The sequence below is a fragment of the Sinocyclocheilus anshuiensis genome, unplaced genomic scaffold, assembly GCF_001515605.1.
Source record: "Sinocyclocheilus anshuiensis isolate Anshui unplaced genomic scaffold, SAMN03320099.WGS_v1.1 scaffold504, whole genome shotgun sequence".
Classification (NCBI taxonomy): Eukaryota; Metazoa; Chordata; class Actinopteri; order Cypriniformes; family Cyprinidae; genus Sinocyclocheilus; species Sinocyclocheilus anshuiensis.
Window position 1 is genome coordinate 162857 of NW_015555727.1, and position 20782 is coordinate 183638.

Here is a 20782-nt window from a genome sequence, read left to right on the forward strand (position 1 = left end):
GGCAACCACATGTGACGACCCCGGGCTGGACTCCGCTTCGTCCACGGTGAAAGCCGATCCGGCGATACACAGCGTGAAATTGTTGTATTTCCTCAGCGACCAGCACGGATCAGCTCCAGGCACGACGGAGCAGATATCGTCCTCTTTTGAAAGGCCAAACAAAGTAGTTTCGCTTTCACAACGAAACACACAGCGCCTTCACGACATGGCGGCGGCAACAACAATACTACAGAGAGAATAAAAGTTATGCTTTCTTTCTTTGCGTGAACATTTGGGCGGCGTTATGCAAATCTTCCCACATAGTGACGTAGACATGTGGGGGCGTGTTAGAACGAGCCATTTTAGGTAGGCGTGGCTGACTCTTAACTTTTATAAAGAATATCTCTTTGGATTTAAGACTTTAGTCTTTGCAACTTTACAGATATTCTTTATGCACCAAGAGCTTGTAACACTCCAAAGAGAAAGGAAAAATTGAAATCGCATCATATGACCCCTTTAATGAATAATGGACATCCCACTCCTCAGAGAATGACTACCTGCTGGGCTCTAAACTATAAATATCCCCCCTTTTAAAGGATGGAGAAAAATAGGGATGAACAATTGCACCTCTACTTACGGCCTAGAGGAGATCTTGCTCACAGACTCTATCATCGCACTAATCTTACAATAGAAAGCTTGTAAGATATTAGTCTAAGCAACTCTACAAGAAGTAACTAGTGAGTAATGGAGTAAATGTACTGCAGTGTCCTTAAAACTGTTTGAACAATAAAGAAATATACAAATACACTTTACAAGCTAAACATTTAACAAAAAAATAAAAATAAATAAATAACATATTGGTTATACTGATGCATGATAGGAATTTTTTAATAAATTTTTAATTTAATATATTGATATTGATATTTAATTGCAAATGCTAATTTCAAATGTTAGATTTGACAACATTTTTGTTTTTGTTAAAGTTATATTTAACAACATTAATTTAATAACACTGTGAAATGTAATCTTTAGCAAATCTCAGAATGAATTTTAATTTTTCACACTTTACATCATGATGTAATGCTTAAATTCACTTAGCCTTTTTATTTTTTAACAAATTTGTAGATAAATTAGTATAGAATTTTAACATCTGCCATTTATTGGTTATTGGCCATAATTAATAAAAAAAAGAAAGAAAACAATTATAATTATTGTCTTGTTAGTATCAGTCAGAACTGTACCAATAAAGCTTATTTTTAATAGAACATTGTTTTTACTGATGCATGATAGCTTTTTTTCATTTATTAATATACTAGTATTGCTATTGGCTATTTAATTGTAAAGGCTCATTAACCCTATTTTAACTTTTGATAACATCATTTTGTTTTGTTTTTAAGTTAACTATAACTTGGGGTACTGTTTATGATGGATAGATGTACTTTTTTGGGCTTCAAAATCTCGCCCCATTCAATGCCATTATAAGCAGTGGAAAAGCCAGGACATTTTTAATATAACTCTGATTGTATTCATCTGAAAGAAGAAAGTCATATACACCTAGGTTGGTTTGAGCGTGAGAAAATCACAGGGTAATTTTTATTTGGGTGAACTATCCCTTTAAAGGTGGGGTAAGCGATTTTTCAAAAACGCTTTAGAAAAATTATTCGGGCCGAGTAGCAAAACAAACTTGTAGCCAATCAGCAGCAAGGGGCGTGTCTACTCATGATGTGGAGGAGAGAGCGTTTAGTGCACAGGACTGACATTAACCAAGCCGAGCGACAGAAAGATAGAGATGGCGGATAAAAAACAAAAGAGGAAAATGTCTGCGGAACAAAAGAAGGCTTAAGGCAAGAAGTAGGACCCGTGTAAATATGGGATCAGCTTGCCAGCGCTGGAGAGAACTCGAGGAGCGGAAGGCCTGCGATCGGACGCCAAGGTTGCTTTGTTTCTTCACGATAGGTGAGTAACACCGTCTCTGTGCCGCAACAGCTAAAGTCTGTCTAGTACACCGGACGCGACAAAGCGACTGTTAAAAATCATTTGAAATTTGTCAGTACGTCATAAATAGAACGCAGCAGCAGTTTTCTGTCGGGGATTTGTTGTGTCGTTGGGTTGCGTACGCTTACCCCACCTTCCAAATCAATGGGTCGCTGTATGTGCCCTCTCACTGTTGTCTGCATTAATTCCACATTTCTTACAAAAGTTGTTTGCGTAATTCCATGAGGAAACAGATTAGAATAACGAATGAGTTAATCTAGGTGCATGTCATCTTCATGGTTCTGTTTGCATTCCTTCCTTTTAGGCAATTAAGCATTAACCACGTAAATATACTGTTGTAAAACAGGGCAGGCGTTTAATTAAAAATAATTATGTCCAGTCAGTCTGTTAGAGACAGTTGTTGAATGATATGTCTGGAGCTGTGGATGTTTGCCTTGCTAATGTTAGCATTGCTCAGTCAGAATGTAAGCAAGAGAGCGATGGAAAGACTAGTGTTAGAGAAGATGTGCTGACTGAGCAGAGTCAGTGTTTATACTAATTCAACTGTGTTTTCATGTGCATCAGTCCAACGTAATTACAAGATCTAAACACATTTAAACCATAGAAGATTTCCACCTTCCTCCTCTTGTAAGGATCTGGTCTTCTTGTTTGAAGGATGATGCACTATCACTCTACATGTAGTTCAAGACTTGTGAGACAATGTTCAAAGAGAGAAGGGTCTTTATATTGATGATTGAAAGGTGTTATGTGGTCCGCTCGTATATACCGTTTGTACAATATAATGTTCTTTAGACGTTTCTTACTTGGGCAACCAGATACATTTTAGGACAATATGAATCTTGTAAAAATGGAGTAAATATGGCTTTTGTTGACGTTGATCAAATTTTATTGGTAAGAGACTACAGTATTCTGACTGATTGAATTATTTGATCAAATAAAATTTTTTGATATTGAACATTTCTAATAAGAAATTTTAACTGGCCTTAAAAAAAAAAAAAAAAAAAACTTCCAGAGGCTAAAAACTGCCCCTTAATAGAAAAGTTTCCCTGGTTTCATGCATAACTAATAGAAAAATGTCTTTGACAAAAATTGGCCTGTTGGTATTAATCTTTTATAAATATAAGTAAATGTAACAATTCCTTTACAACATTGCATTTATTTATTTATTGTCAAATATTCTGCACAGTTTTTTATACATATTTCTTATGATAAATAGTAATATATTTGTCATAGTTCAAGTGAAATAAAAAATTTATTTTGGCGTTTTTAGTGAAGACCTTTAGGCTACGTTCACACTGTCAGTTTTTGGGATTGACAAAGTCTCGAAATGTCCCGTTCACCCAGCAGCTTACAGTTGTGTTTAGAATACTGTCTGTATGAACGTGCAACGGGAGTCAAGCCCGTATTCCTTACCAGTTACCATAGCGACAGTGACCAAAGTAAAATCAAAGATGGCGTCGTCCATAAAACTGAAAGTCTTATCACTTTCTGACACGACAAGAGTCCAATCAAGCCGCGAGTTCTTTCGTCAAATCTTCATTAACCGACAGCAGCTTTTATATTTGTGTGGAGAGAGAGAGCATTTGAGTCGTCCGCAGAACACAAAACTGACGGGAGCGGCTCCGGTGAAAAACTGACGATATCTAAAACTTTCAGATGACACGCAGCTCACTTCTCTGTCACTGTAAGTTACCGAAAACACACATGAAAACACGTAACACACGGTAGACGCGCGTTTGTGTGGCAGAGCGGCTTCCTCTCGCGCTGTATGACGTGACAGACAACTAGTTGTCCAGTCCTGTTCCGTTCACACAGTGTGTGTGTTCTGAGAATGCGGTTGTGAGTCCTGAAAATTTACGGGTGTGAGTTCGGTTACAGAAGGAGGTTGTCACACCCGTAAATAACTGAACTGTGTGTGAACGTAACCGTATTAAGGACTCAAAAACAGGACTGACAACCCTATTCTGCTGCTGTGTGAACGTGGCCTCAGAGTTTCAGTTCACATTTAACACTCATTCACTCCATGACACATGCAGACTACTTATTTAAGTTTTTGAGCTTTAATAATATTCTAGTTATTTTTTTTTATGTACTCAAATGTAACAATTACTTTACATTGCATTGGATTATTTATTTATTTGTCAAATAAAGTTCTGCACAATAGTGTTTACTATATTTTTAAATGTTTTAACGTTAAATAGCAATATAATCATGTCATAATTTCTTCAAGTTAAACCAAACTTTTATTTTGGAGGTTTGTAGAAGATCTTTGAGTTTTTATGACTGGATTCTACAATCCCATCTATAAATTGGTAAGAGACTAACCAACACAGTTTGTTTTGTTTATATGTGTGATTCAGGGATGGATTTATCTGGGAAATGTTGATACTGCAATAAAAGGAGTGGAAAACTCATTCAACTAATTATGTAGCAGTATTAGTCCTATATGACTACACAGAAAACACTGAGAGAAACTAGTGGACTTTGAGATCATAATTTCTGTCGAGAAACGAGCCCCATATGCCTGTATGTTTGTTTGGTTTGTGTTGAGATGAAATGCTTCAAATGAATATTTTAGGTGTTTAGATGCAGGGGAATCTCATTAGTGTGGCTGATCAATGACATTGTGCAAACAGACAATCTCCCCATCTGTTTAGGAAGAGGAAGTGAAGCTCTGCTAAGTGAGAGCTAAGAATAGAAAGAGTCCAATAAGGCTGTGCACAAAAAAAAGGTGTCTCTTTCAAAGTTCTCTCTCCCTCTGTGTCTTTCCCTAGAGGTGGGCAACAATTCATCCAGCAATGCTGTGAGACTCTGGCTTCCTACCTTGCGCTGGTTTCTATGGAGATGCCAGTGGGCAAATACACAAAGAGACACAGAGAGATGGAGATAAAGAGAGCAGGGGAAAGAAAAGCTAGTCCTCTGTGGAGAAGAGCTCTTGGCAAGCTTTCAGAACTGGATGCAGAGCAGCGTTTATTTCCTTTCAGACATCGGCGGGGAGAACCGAGAGTATGCAAAATGAATAATAATGAGGGGCACTTCATGAAGCGTATTTACCTCTGTGAGGCACCTGTGACGGAATGAAAGGGAAATGAGCTCTAATGAAAGGAAGGGTGCTGATTTCGCTTCTCAATATCACTTTTCACAATTCTGAGATTTTATTGGGACCTCAGAGCATTATTAAATTAGGAAAAATCCTGAAATTATTATTATTTTTTCAGTATTCTTGATTTTAATAAAGTGAATATTAAATTGATTTTTGTTTTTTTGTCTTACATATATGTGTGTTTGTACTGAATATACTTTATACATATCTAACTAACTGTAATACTGTATAAAATTTCCATTTAAATTGAAAGCATAAATCTAGGCTATGTGCTGCCAGTTTCAGAGCAAATACACAAAACTGTGGCATTTCATCTCACTGACGTGCTTCACTCGAGTTTCACTAAATGAGATATTTGAAAAAGAACTCTGATCAAAATTAGAGAACACTTTCAGATACCTCCCAGTTATTGGTGTTAATCTGGCACCTGGTTCAAATTTCCTTAATTATATGACAACAACTATTTAACTGGCAGCCTAACATTCCAGTTATCACTGACTTTGCAAGATGGTGAGCTGTTCTAAAGTGACTGAAACCCTCCAACAGCTGCAGCTGGAATTGCTTGCCAGTTCAGTGCTGAACAGGATAAGATTCTGTCTCTGCATATAGTGTCTCAACGTTTAAGAGAAGTCGGACTGAAAGCACACTCTGCAGTGACCAAACCTCTCATCAGCAGAAAGAATCAAAATGCTAGACTCACCTTTGCTGAGGTGCATGTTGTGTGAATAGAACTGGTTCAAAGTTCACTTTAGTGATGAGAGCAAGATTAATTTATTTGAGTCCGATGGGAAACATTATGTTCATCATCAAACTGAGGAAAGACTGAACCCAAAGTTTGTAAAGAAATCAGTGAAAGTTGGAGCAGGAAGTGTCATGGTTTAGAGGATGTTTTCTGCTACAGGAGTTGGGCTTCTTATACAGCTACATGGCAGAGTGAATGCAAATGTTTATCAGAACTTCCTTCAGCAACATGCAGTTCCTTCCCTGCAAGCATCTCCCAAACAGCCAGCAACTTTCATGCAGGACAATGGCCCTGTCACACAGCAAAATGGGTAAAGATGCTATAAACTCAGCTGCTAGAATTCAGACAGGGACCAGAAATAGAGCACATCATTCCAATTTTGGGATCCCTACACTGGCTCCCTGTTAAGTTTCATATAGACTTTAAAATTCTTGCATGGCTTGGCACCTCATTATCTATCAGAGCTTTTAACTGTCTACACTCCTAGGCGTGATCTCCGTTCCTCTGATTCGGGCCTCTTGACTGTTCCCTCAACTCGTCTACGCACTTTGGTTGACCGGGCTTTTCTTCCCTTGCTCCAAAACTCTGGATCCCTCTTCCCTATGATATTAGAAATACAAAATCTTTTAATGTCTTTAAATGCTATCTTAAAACTCACTTTTTTAAGACTTGCTTAGGTTTGATTTATTAGTTTTTTTTGTTAGGTTTTTTTTTTTTGGGGGGGGGGGTACTTTTTAAAAAAACTTTGTATCCTTTTTATTGTAAAGCACGTAAAGCACATTGAGAAGTAACTTTTAAAGGTGTTATATAAAATAAAATGTATTATTATAAAGTGGTTTCTTGAATCTGAAAACATTGAAATAATGAAATGTCCAGGCCAGAGTCCTGATCTAAACCCGAGAAAATCCTTGGTGACAAAGTTATGGGTAAGAAATCCACTACAGTCACCGAACCATGGAAGAGACTGGAAAAAGAGTGCGATCACACCAGAGCATTGTGAGAAACTAGTGATATCCTGCGGCCGCAGATGTGCTGAAGTCATTCAAAGATTATATCTAACAAATATATTTATACATATATTAAGAGTAAAAATCTGGAACAAAAAATTTGATTAAAAGGTTTTTTTTTTGCTACATTGATGCAAAAAATTCCATTCATACTCAAACAGAGTATTGAACAAACTCAAAATGCTAAAACTAAAAACATGCTTGAGCAAATATAGTTCACAAATTTCTTTTGAAAGGAGTTTTATTTTTCATATTTATTTTAACTATATTGTATCAATATTTTATTTTTAAAATAGATATCACTATTCTCCCACCATGATTCTGAAAAAAAAAACAGACAACTAAACAAAACATGTAATTTACTAGTTTCTAGAAAAAATTGCTGCAGTCTATTTATAGAATACAATATTCAACAAATTGATAAAAAAGTGAAACAAATGATTCATAACTCATAACTTCATGACTCGCTCATAAAGACTTCACTTGTTTCATTCCCGAATGAATCAACGTTTTTTGAACTAATCTCATTTTAAGTCACTTGTCTCCTGCTGGCATTACGTTGTAATTGATACAATCTTTATTTGAAGCATCGTCACTTTCAAAAAGGTGATTTATTCTATTTTGATCGCTTCTGTAGACAGCAGTGTTTATATCCGAACTATAAACTTTTATTCCAGTACTTCTGTGATTATTTGAATGTTTGTAACACAGAAATAATGATACAAAATACTTTGTAAAGATGTTTCATATACGTAAATTGCTCTCTGGTCAGCGGCAGGGCGAACGCAGATTTGAATGTCACAGAGTGTGATTCAAGGCTTTAATAGACAATCCTGTCATTTATGAACAAGATTGCATGGGTGATTGAATCTGTTCGTGATCTGGCTATTTATTTAAATATCCAACAGTACTGTATACGACAGTAAACATACGACGCAACAATATATGGTCTATCTGTGTTCTTCAAGCCATCTCTGGTATTTTCATAATAATAAAGTATTATTATTATTTATAATCCAATGCTAATCGACATAGCCTTTATTACCATATAGAATATATTATCTGCCTTGTTCTGTGACAAAAACCACTCATCAAATCACAAAAGTTATTTCAAACACTCGACTGATGTTGTGGAGTAAAATCATGTTATTAAATGTCCTCTTTTGTTGGATACCGCTTCTCTTTTAAGTTGTTTGGGGCATGCCGCATGTCGCTTTTTAATTGCACGTTAGGCTACGTTTACACGACAACGATGTAGTCAAAAACGGAAAAGATTTTCCCATGTCCTGCAAAGCGCACTTCAGCTTCCACTCTTCGCACAAACTATTGGATATAGCGTACATTTATCTAGGTTTAACATTTAAACATTGTTATTTGCTTGAACTTTTATATCTATAGATTTTATTTTAGGCAAGTCGTGATGATTTGAAAAGGCTAACTTGATCAAACATGGTCGTTACTTTAAAAAACAAAAACTTTTATTTAACAAACAAAAAATGCTCCAAACGGTTTTCTAAATTAACTTAAAAAAACGAAACGAAATATAATCACTTTGCCATTACATACAAAACTGAACTATTTTAATAGCTGAAACAGTAGTATAAGCTGTTTTGGGAGAAGGGGGAAACAAAGACGTGCTCGGGCCAGTAATTCTGATAAGCTGTCGGACACGGGCTACATGGCAATATAGGGCTTGAGCGTCTAGGGCCTAAATTTGAGGCCCGTGCAGGGCTCTAGTGTGGTGTGCGGGGGTACCCCTTGGTAGAAATCACAATCGTGTTCCGGGGGTTTGGGTGAGGGTTGGGGGGGGGTCCTCCTCGGAAATCGCGTTCCGCATCCCCCTCGGTAGAAATCGTGTTCCCCCCTCGGTGGGCCCCCCTCCAACGTCGGGCCCTTAGAATCGTCCTAACCTTCCCCCGCTTTACGGCGCCCCTATGTACTGCGCATGTCTACATACCTAACACGTACTATGCATGCGCATGACGTCACCGTTTTCAAAGATTCCCGTATTGGGTGTTTACACGGAAACGATAACGGTGGTGTTTTCAAAAACTTGAAAATTGCTGCAGTCTATTTATAGAATACAATATTCAACAAATTGATAAAAAAGTGAAACAAATGATTCATAACTCATAACTTCATGACTCGCTCATAAAGACTTCACTTGTTTCATTCCCGAATGAATCAACGTTTTTTGAACTAATCTCATTTTAAGTCACTTGTCTCCTGCTGGCATTACGTTGTAATTGATACAATCTTTATTTGAAGCATCGTCACTTTCAAAAAGGTGATTTATTCTATTTTGATCGGCTCTGTAGACAGCAGTGTTTATATCCGAACTATAAACTTTTATTCCAGTACTTCTGTGATTATTTGAATGTTTGTAACACAGAAATAATGATACAAAATACTTTGTAAAGATGTTTCATATACGTAAATTGCTCTCTGGTCAGCGGCAGGGCGAACGCAGATTTGAATGTCACAGAGTGTGATTCAAGGCTTTAATAGACAATCCTGTCATTTATGAACAAGATTGCATGGGTGATTGAATCTGTTCGTGATCTGGCTATTTATTTAAATATCCAACAGTACTGTATACGACAGTAAACATACGACGCAACAATATATGGTCTATCTGTGTTCTTCAAGCCATCTCTGGTATTTTCATAATAATAAAGTATTATTATTATTTATAATCCAATGCTAATCGACATAGCCTTTATTACCATATAGAATATATTATCTGCCTCGTTCTGTGACAAAAACCACTCATCAAATCACAAAAGTTATTTCAAACACTCGACTGATGTTGTGGAGCAAAAAAGGTGATTTATTCTATTTTGATCGCTTCTGTAGACAGCAGTGTTTATATCCGAACTATAAACTTTTATTCCAGTACTTCTGTGATTATTTGAATGTTTGTAACACAGAAATAATGATACAAAATACTTTGTAAAGATGTTTCATATACGTAAATTGCTCTCTGGTCAGCGGCAGGGCGAACGCAGATTTGAATGTCACAGAGTGTGATTCAAGGCTTTAATAGACAATCCTGTCATTTATGAACAAGATTGCATGGGTGATTGAATCTGTTCGTGATCTGGCTATTTATTTAAATATCCAACAGTACTGTATACGACAGTAAACATACGACGCAACAATATATGGTCTATCTGTGTTCTTCAAGCCATCTCTGGTATTTTCATAATAATAAAGTATTATTATTATTTATAATCCAATGCTAATCGACATAGCCTTTATTACCATATAGAATATATTATCTGCCTTGTTCTGTGACAAAAAACGCACATCAGCTCACAAAATTAAGTTATTTCAAACACTCGACTGATGTTGTGGAGTAAAATCATGTTATTAAATGTCCTCTTTTGTTGGATACCGCTTCTCTTTTAAGTTGTTTGGGGCATGCCGCATGTCGCTTTTTAATTGCACGTTAGGCTACGTTTACACGACAACGATGTAGTCAAAAACGGAAAAGATTTTCCCATGTCCTGCAAAGCGCACTTCAGCTTCCACTCTTCGCACAAACTATTGGATATAGCGTACATTTATCTAGGTTTAACATTTAAACATTGTTATTTGCTTGAACTTTTATATCTATAGATTTTATTTTAGGCAAGTCGTGATGATTTGAAAAGGCTAACTTGATCAAACATGGTCGTTACTTTAAAAAACAAAAACTTTTATTTAACAAACAAAAAATGCTCCAAACGGTTTTCTAAATTAACTTAAAAAAACGAAACGAAATATAATCACTTTGCCATTACATACAAAACTGAACTATTTTAATAGCTGAAACAGTAGTATAAGCTGTTTTGGGAGAAGGGGGAAACAAAGACGTGCTCGGGCCAGTAATTCTGATAAGCTGTCGGACACGGGCTACATGGCAATATAGGGCTTGAGCGTCTAGGGCCTAAATTTGAGGCCCGTGCAGGGCTCTAGTGTGGTGTGCGGGGGTACCCCTTGGTAGAAATCACAATCGTGTTCCGGGGGTTTGGGTGAGGGTTGGGGGGGGGTCCTCCTCGGAAATCGCGTTCCGCATCCCCCTCGGTAGAAATCGTGTTCCCCCCTCGGTGGGCCCCCCTCCAACGTCGGGCCCTTAGAATCGTCCTAACCTTCCCCCGCTTTACGGCGCCCCTATGTACTGCGCATGTCTACATACCTAACACGTACTATGCATGCGCATGACGTCACCGTTTTCAAAGATTCCCGTATTGGGTGTTTACACGGAAACGATAACGGTGGTGTTTTCAAAAACTTGCACTTTGAAACCCGTTTTCAAAAATATGCGTTTTCAGTCCCCAAAACGCTATTGTCGTGTAAACGAACAGGCAAAACGCATAAGTTTCCCATGTAGGATATCAGACCGAATCAGACAATCTAAGATTTGGTCAAAATATGGTTGACGACCTGTTTCCCTTACACCCATTTTTGGCTCAAAACGTTGTCGTGTAAACGGCTCCTTAGTTACAGCACTTGCAGAGATCGAGCAGCTTTTAATACTGTGATTGTATACATTTAATAAAAAAAAATCAAACTGCCTAATATTTTGAGCGCAAATTGTAATAAAAATACATTAATCTTCAGCATGATGCGGGCCACAAAATTAATGCAGACAGGCCGCCTGTTGAGTACCCCTCTAGCAGTGTGCTGCCAAGTCGAAAGGCTCACCTTACACTGAAAAATAAAGATTCCAAAAGAGTTATATAAGAACCATTTTTGGTTTTCCAAAGAACCTTTCAGTAAACAGTTCTTAAAAGAACCATTTTTTGTGAAGAATATTTAAATAATCTAAAGAGCATTTCTCAATTAAAAAGATTAGTGAAATGGAAAGATTCAATGGATGTTAAAGGTTCTTCATGGAACCATCAATGCCAATAAAGAAGTGCCGGAGTGCATACTGTACAACCCCCTATGGAATTTCTTTGCTCAGGTAGTTTGGATTGCATTACTTCCATACTGTCTCCCTGGGTAGTTTCAGAAATTCCCTGATATGCTGGACATCCAACACCAACCCCTTTGTCTTGCAGATGTTCAGCAGCAGGTGGTTTTCCACTCACCAGAAGTCCTCCAGCAGCTTCCTCTACTCTGACTCATCTCCATTACTGATGTGTATACTCCAATGATGAGTCCACAGAAAACATCTGCAGGTGGCACGACCTAGTGTTACACTGCTAGTCTGGGACTGAAAAATGAGACTTTCAGTGCCATGGCCTCAAAAACTCCTGCAGAGTTACGATAACAGTCTTGCCTTCAAAAGCTTCAGTAGAAACAAACTTCTTCAGACTTTTATATACAAGTTTGCAGTTATGCAAGACTGTTCTGCTACTTTACTGTTCATTAGCAGGTGTGCCCTACAGTTCACTTTCAACCTGGATTTAAGGCTAGTGAAGCCATGTGTGGTCCATCATTGATTAATTTGTGTGTGTTGCATTATTATATATAGCCATCATTAGTTACTGTGATAGTTACTGTGATAAACAGCCAGACAAATTAATGAGAAAGTGTAACATTGTAAGACTTTTGGACCCAATCATGATTACATCACTGTAAATTAATTTAAACCCTGTATGAGGGCTGCAGGGGGGATTTTGCACCTCTCTCTATCGCTCTCCTTCAGTCCATATGTCCGGAACAAGCACCTCTTTCATCCACTTGTTCACAAAAGCTTCCTTTCATTCCGTTGAGAGATGGCTTCACACCAGCTCTGTTTCCAGAGTGATATCCAGTAAACACAGTGAAGGGAATGCCAAAAATCAGTGGCTTAGGGGTCAGAGAGAGAGAGAGGGAAAGAGAGAAAGTGAAATAAATAGATCTAACTGTTTGTTTACAGGCATGCACTTGCCAACCTCCATTAGAACATGTATAATGTATGTCTTTAAAAGTGAGTCTGAAAATGACCGCTGGGCTCTGGCTGTGTCTTCACACTCGCTGGTATGGAGGAGTTTTTGGCATGGTCACGCTCATTCTAGGATGTGTACTGACTCATAAATGAGACATTTTGAGGCACCCACCATCCCTGTGACCTGAGCCTGACTCCAAATACATTGAATCCGAGACGGAAACAGAGAACTCTGGGTGGGTGGCCAAAGTGGAGATCAGAATTAGACTGCAATTTTTTTCTTTTCGTCTCATTTTGGCATCTTGTCTGTGTGCGCATTTTCATATTAATTCTGCAAAAAATAAACGCCCTCTCACTTTCAACTGCTTTTTCCAACACATTTATTAATGTGTATGAGAATATAAATGTTTTAATATATACATATATATATATATAAAGCATGTTTGGGTATAGAATTGAAAACTGATTTTTTTTACATTAATTACATAATTTTCAATCTTTTTAATTGCACATTTTAAGTTGTTTTGTCAATCATGAATTAAAATGGATTTTAAATGTTTATTTGTCTTATTTTATTGCATTTGAAGTGACTTATTTATTTTTTTTAATTAATTGTTGATTTTTGATCAAAATAACAAATTAAATGGCCTGAACTACCTTTGTAAGTAAAGTAAATACAGTCTGGTTTGCTGAGATTTCTGAGGTATTTGTACTTGGATAGAAAGGGGTTACAGAGGTTCCCTTCCTAACATTAAAAAAATGGTATGTCCACAGTACGTTTTGTGAAGGCTAGTATCGTTGTTGTTTAGATGTTTGCCTGCAACTGAAAAACAGGTCTCTAGCAGCTTGACACGTGTGTATCAACACCGACGGTCAATTCGATTTCAGTTTGTTCTTTTACTGACCTTGCAATGGCTTTTGAGACTTGTATATCCCATGTTCTTACAGCATTATACCACAAGACTTTATCTGTGTGCCTGCATAAGAACATATCTTAAAAGAAATAAAGAACTGGCTTTTAATAATGGATCAAGTTCAGTCAAAAAGGGCACCAACAGAAAGTAGATGAAAGTACTGCTCAGAGATAAGCCGGGCTGTAGCCACAGGCGTAGCCAGAGGAGCTGAACCGCTTCGTGACACAAACACACCCATACACACAAAGATCATCAATTAGAGACAGTACGGCACTGCGCCTCCAGACTGTTGATTACACGAGTTGTTTTACAGAAAATCAAAGTCTCTTCTAGAGGTCGACCGATAGTGGATTTTGCCGATACCGATAGCTAGGTTGGACCACACTGGCCGATATACCGATATTTCCAGCAATCAACTATCGGTGCTGATTAATCGGCAAAACCGATACATTGGTCGACCTCTATCTTCACTAAGCAGTGCTTCAAATTTGTGTCACTAACCAAATTATTAATTAGCGAACAAAACCAACGACATCAAACCACATCTGATAACCATTCAAGCGCTGTTGAGTTGAAAAAGAAACAATCAGCATGGTGCCAACGGCAGAAACATTTGTGTGCTAAAAGCCATTTACCTAGTAAAAGCCAATGGGATGTCACATTTCTAAGTGTTAAGTTAGTGTGCACACAATACCATATTCTACATTCCTATTCCTACCCAATACCTAAACTTAACAACTACCTTACTAATAATAAGCAGCAAATTAATAGTTTATTGAGGCAAAAGTTGTAGTTAATGCTTTGTTAATAGCGAGAATTGGACCTTAAAATAAAGTGTGACCACATTTTTTTAACTAAAAAATTTAGGGCCTTGTGAATTCAGTTTTATTTTTTCCAAATTCTGTTTTCTGTTTTAATTTTTCTGTACTTTCCTTTATTGGTTTAATTAAATTTTAATCTAATGCATAATTAGATTTCATGGAACTTCAACAATTTAAGAAATTATTTTTAAAAAGTTACAATGCTAGGGACCTATGAAATGAGTAATAGTAATGTATAACTTCTGATTTGTTGTTGTGAAGACAGAGGTGATACAAAGAGGTGGCATAAAGTCGGGGAAAGTTAGGACGAATCCAGGGACACTGATCAGAGAGGGGTCCCAACAGGGGATCAGTCCCAAATAAATGCGGCTCTCATAAGCAAAGTAATGATACGTTACGACGTCAAAGACGTCTGTCTTGTACTTATATAGAAAAACAATTTAAATCAGCTATGCAACTGCAGTGCATGGGTCACCAAATCTGACAAGGCAGCACTGAAATCTGTTACTCGCCTTTATTTTACACAGAATGTTTGTAATGTTCGCCATATTCACTCTGGTGATGTCTAACCTCCTCTATTTTACATCCCAAAAAGCATTTTGCTCTGATGTGAACAGTTGCAGATATACAGCAAGGTCAACAATTCCGACAATTCAGCATAACAGGTTACCAAAATCTGTTACCCTCCTCTATTTCACACTGAATGGCTTTAATGTTACCCAAATTCACTCTGGTGATTTCCAAACTCTAATGTTTCATACACCAAAGAGCATTTTGTTCTCAGTAAAAGATAAACAGCAGGGTCACCAAATTAGCAGAGGCAGCATTTGAAGTTACTGTAATCTGTAACGGCCCTTTTAACAAAGCCTGATTATAGCCATTACGCGTCCACAAGCAACACACAGTAGTGGTGTTTTGTACAGTAGTGAATTTGCAATTTTTAACACACCAATTCAGTGAATGAGTCAGTGATTCACCCACAAAAATGGTAACTTGGTTGGTTACTGAATGTATAAGTGTTGAATCAGTCGTTTAAGTGATTCAATGACTCACTCAAATTGAATAAATCGGTTGAGTGAATGATTTAAATGATTCACTCATGAATACAGTCGCTTGTCTCCACCTACTGGCTCAAAGATGTAATTTGCTTTGGATTTAAATAAACACAAATTACAGTTTTTCTCAATTGCTAACACATAATTCATGAAACATTTTCTCACAACTATAAACACAATCTCAAAACAACACACCAACTTATGCAAACTTCAAACTTCCAGGTCAAAGTCAAACATTTTAGTCAAAAACACATTCTCTTTTGTCAGACTTAAACTTTGGCCTCAGATGACATACAAACCTGACAAATGCACAGACTACTTTCCTGCCTAGAGAACACTAGTGAGATCAATTCAAAACACTGCTACAAAAACCTGCTTTTGGGAAACAGGAATCCTTTTGCTAGTCAATGTTTGTTACAGTATGCAGTATAAATAGAGGGGTGCAGATACAGTAAAATTCAGCAATAAACTTTAAGAAAAGTTTACTTTCATTACACTACTGTAAAGTGATCTTACAGTAGATGAAAAGCACTAGAAGATAAAAGTTCAAAAACCAAACAACTGAATATACAAACGCATTGGAATATACAGTTATTGTACAGCAATAAATACAATAAAAAAAATCTGCATCTTCTGCCAAGTTGCATTACAGTATAGGTAATATCCTTTTTTGTTATACTATAGCAGTTTTTTAGTCTTCTGACAAAAGATTTTCTCTACATCCCCTAGACAGTCGACTCTCAGTTCTGCACAAATACATGTAAGAACTACTTGGCTACAAATCAATTCAACAGTTACGAGTTTGAAGGTGTGTGCTACAGTATTTACAGTACAAAGTATAGTGAAAGTTCTCTCATCTGAAGTGCTGCTACTATGTACTGTAATTGTAATGTATAAGTAGTGTAAAAACTCTGTAGATGAGCCTGCAGGCCAGCTTTCCTTATGCTCATTCCATGCACAAGAACATGCTCAACTATAGTGCTTTGTATTTCATCAGGAACAAATTAAATTTGACCTCATCCCCTTCGTTTATATTTTCATCAGCTGTGCTCTTGTTCATATCATCCTGAGATTCTGACTGGTGTGTCATCAGTTTTGCTACTTAATGATCACACGTGGATAAATGTGTGCTATTTGTGTTCATTTTGTGATTCTTGAGGTAGTTATATTGTGTGTTTGTGTTTTCTAAATGAGAACATGGTTAAACCTGTGCAAAATGATGACGTTCTTTTGTAGAGTTTTGTAGAAAACACTGAGCAAATTGGAACGTGTGAAATGTGTTCAAAGTTTTGAGAAGCATGTCTTTGTTTCGAGAACTGTATGAATAGTTTGGAAAATTGTGCCAAATGAATCAGTTATAGTGTTTAAGCAATCGAGAAAAACTGTAATATGCTTTTTAAAGCTTTTAAAATGATTAACCGTGTTTTCTTTTAGGCTTGTGCTGCATCATATAAATTACAAACTGCATAAATTCAGATAATTCACTCTTTTTTGTTCTTTTGGCTATATATTGTGATATTATGTTTATTTTTTATTTATTTATTTATTTTATTACTTTTTTTTTTATTTGGTAGACAACAACTCCATACTTTATAGTGGTGATTAGCTTCTTTTCAATCTCTGATGTTTGTTGCCAAAAGACCTCATCTGACCTCAGAAGCCATCACCAATCAAAGCTCCTGTAATGTTCAGTAAACTTCAGCTGCTTACATTTGTGATTTTAAAAATAGCATAGGCAGACAAGAAGAGCTCTGATGGTTGGCATGAAAGCCGATTTTTTAAAAATGTTCAGCCTTAGCACAGTGCAAGGAGAAAAATATGCTTTTGTCCTCCATTCGTTTGAAAATATAAATAAGGCAGTGGCTTTATTGAAGAAAATAGTCTTCTCCGTTATTGGGGCTCTGCTGTGTTTAAACACTAACAGTGGAGATAAGGTGCAGTAATAACGGATAATGTATGAAACTCTTCTTGCCCTAATTTCAAAGAGTAAATAGATGTTTTTTCCAAACAATTTGATATTACAAAATTAGATTTCTCTTTTTTAAGCAGTGTAAAGTTAATGTAATAAACAACAAGTGCATGTTTCTCCTGGAGTGGCAATAATTGCGGAGGCTTCTGCAACTTGCTGCCATGGTGATGTGGCTCATTTGAGGTCCAAGATGAGTGGAAACCTTCGCACACATGTAGACCAGCGAAACACTATGGGTTTCGAATCAATTTCAGCCCGAATCCCCATGAATCTCGCCTTGTGAAGATCACAGCCACTGTGAAAAGCTATTCATCTGGGCAATTCCAAGGTTACATACAAGAAGACCACTGTAGCTCAATGCACGCTATGGGGCTTGGCATGCATCTCCATATTTCATAAACAGATGTGTTGTTTACGGGTGGCAGGGGTGTGTAGACGAGACTCTCTGACCTTGCCAAGTCACTGTAATGGTGAAGGTAACAGCTGTTTGGCCATATGGGGGTTTAGAAGAGCCGTTGGTAACTCATGCTATATTATTCTGCAAAATAATTGTGAATCCTCATATTGCAGATATTTCAGGTGATGATATTTGGTTTGGGGTTTAATAATATATCATAATGTGAGGAAAAAATCCAATTTTGAGCCAATTTTTTAGATTGAATGTTGCATCATTTCTGTTTCAAGCCCATGGCGGGTTCTGAGACACGCTTGTTCTTACCTTGCCACTTGATTTGCTTCTGTTATTCCCACTGGGGAGGGTTGAAGATGAGTTGACGTCCTCATGGAGGCGGTCCAGAAGCCAGAGCAGGAATTCAAGAGCGTCATGCTGGGAATTTCCACGGAACTGTGCACCATATTTAGATACTGTCATCTGGACAAGAAACAAGATAAAGGTCACACAAGTAGTAGTAATAGAAGTAGTAGTAGTAGTATCCGATTGTCTATAAACATAGACAACACAAAAAGTTAAATATGATCCTAAACATGATCCAACTAAACATGATCCTAGTTATTCACTCCATGTATATGATGCTGAGTTATCCAGTGAATCTCTAGAAAAACCAATCCTGGAGTGGTTGAATAATAACCGCAGTGGATCTGACTCACAACAGATAGTTCGTTAGATACTGAGATGCGATAGGGAGCAGATGGAGGATGTAAATTGCATTCTGCTATACAGTGAATGATGCTCCTCACTGCTGATCATGACAACTGTGTAAATGAATAAATGAAGAAACCTCTTCACATCTGTGATCACAAAAAAAGTTCTTATGAAATGCATTGGCAGATACCAGCAGCAGTTTTTTGGTTTGCTTTACAGTAGTAATATTATTTGCACATTTATTTTCATTCAATATGTTTCTGCTTAAAAGTTTGGGGTCAGTAAGATTTTTTTTAAAGAAATTAATACTTTAATTCAAAAGTGACAAAGATGTATAATAAAAATCTATTTCAAATAAACGCTGTTCTTTTGAACTTTTATATATATCAAGTAATCCTTAAAATAACATGGTTAACATGGTTTTCACAAAAATATTAAGCAGCGCAACTGTTTCCAACATTGATAATAATGAGAAATGTTTCATAAGCAGCATGTCTGAATGATTTACGAAGGATCATGTGACACTGAAGCCTTGAGTAATGATACTGAAAATTCAGTTTTGCATCATAGGAATTTATTACATTTGAACATATATTCTTATTAAAAAATTCTTTTTTTTAATTGCAATAAAATTTCACAATATTACTGTTTTTGTTGTAGTTTTGATCAAATAAATGCAGCCTTGCTGAGCAAAAGAGACTTATTTGATTACAACATGACTTAAAGGCCACATCATTTAAAGACGTCTTGAATGTCAGGTGAATTTAAAATCATAACTTTAATGCTGAGTGACATAAAGATTAATTACAGCAGCATTAACCATACGAACTCAATCTAGCAGCTGGGAGCAAACTGCAGATAATAATATGAAGCCGTAGGCCTACAGACTGAGATAACTTAATAATCTTAACATTAGTCATATAGTGAGAAAGTGGGTCATGTGGTCACAGAGTTTAAACCCATCTTCAAAAGAATAATAACCTAGTTTTCGGAATGGTTTCCTCCACTAAATGCCTCACCCTCAAAGGAGTTATTCAGAGGAACAACAATTTATTCAATAACTTCTAATTAAACGCATATGACAGAGAAACTGCTATATACTCCTCAAAGAGGTCAAAGGCCACAAGACTCGTGTTGTGAGAATGAAAATATATCCCAATGCAACCCTCTACATTGCGAGTAAATCACTCGCATATGCGACTAAATCTTACTCTGGGCGACTAAATAATGTCTAACATTAGTCATTGGCTAATAAATTCTTAGATTTTACACGCCAGTATGTGTGTGAGAGGCGTTCAACACAGATTTTCACTCGATAAACACGCTGACTGAGCACTTGAGAGTTTCGCTCTAGAGGTCTACACGGAGGACCCGGGACCGGACCCGGGATCCGTACGGGTTCGGGGCTATATTTTAAATGGTCAGCCGGGTCCGGGTCGGGTCCCAGCATCACAGTCCTTACATTACCTTACATTAGGTAAGACAAAAAGTTACATTTTCGAAACTTGTTTATCGACTTGTTCATAGCAATTTGCTGTGGAATATGTGCCGATCGGGTCCAGTCGGGTCTGTGTCTTCCTGGCCGGGTTTGGGTCAATCTTTCAAGTTTTTGGACCCGTGTAGACCTCTATTTCGCTCTCCGTCAAGCGATCTGTACTATTTGGATTCGCTCAATGGATCATGTCATGTACTCAATGGATGCGCAGTATGTAGCACGCTACCTGTATTTGAAGTACCGTAAACTAGTGTGAAGGCGCACGACTCGCCGTCGCTTTACTGATAGCGCTGTTTCTCACACATGCAAAGAGAGAGAGCGAGAGTCTTGCATACCACACTGAATCGACGCGCTACATGTAAACCATATTCTTTGTTGTATTTTCCTGTCAAAATAACAGAGTTCATTTAGAATTATTCAACTTTTAAGAACAAGCAGAAGATATGCCGGTTTCTCGGCAGTGGGCGGAGCTAATGCGCGAACAGCTCTCGTTGGCTGGCGCTCATCTATTACCGTCCCTGTTTTGATAATAGTAGTAGTAGTAGTAGTATCTTTTAATAATAATTACTATGTGGAATATGTGCCGATCGGGTCCAGTCGGGTCTGTGTCTTCCTGGCCGGGTTTGGGTCAATCTTTCAAATAATTGACGGTCCGCGTCGGTTCCATTTTTGACATTTCTCGGTTCTGCACGGGCCCGGGTCCAACTTTCAAAATAATAGACGGGTCCGGGTCGGTTCAG

General features: G+C 37.3%; 1 protein-coding gene across 1 annotated transcript in view; it reads right to left on the reverse strand.

Annotated features, from left to right (window-relative positions):
- Positions 1–20782, reverse strand: part of LOC107672694 (ubiquitin carboxyl-terminal hydrolase 43-like) — an 85499-nt gene that overhangs the window by 60256 nt on the left and 4461 nt on the right. Inside the window, exon 2 of the mRNA XM_016466002.1 lies at positions 18164–18316. Within this exon, the coding sequence (XP_016321488.1) occupies positions 18164–18316 (153 nt within the window). The remainder of the gene's footprint in view (positions 1–18163; positions 18317–20782) is intronic.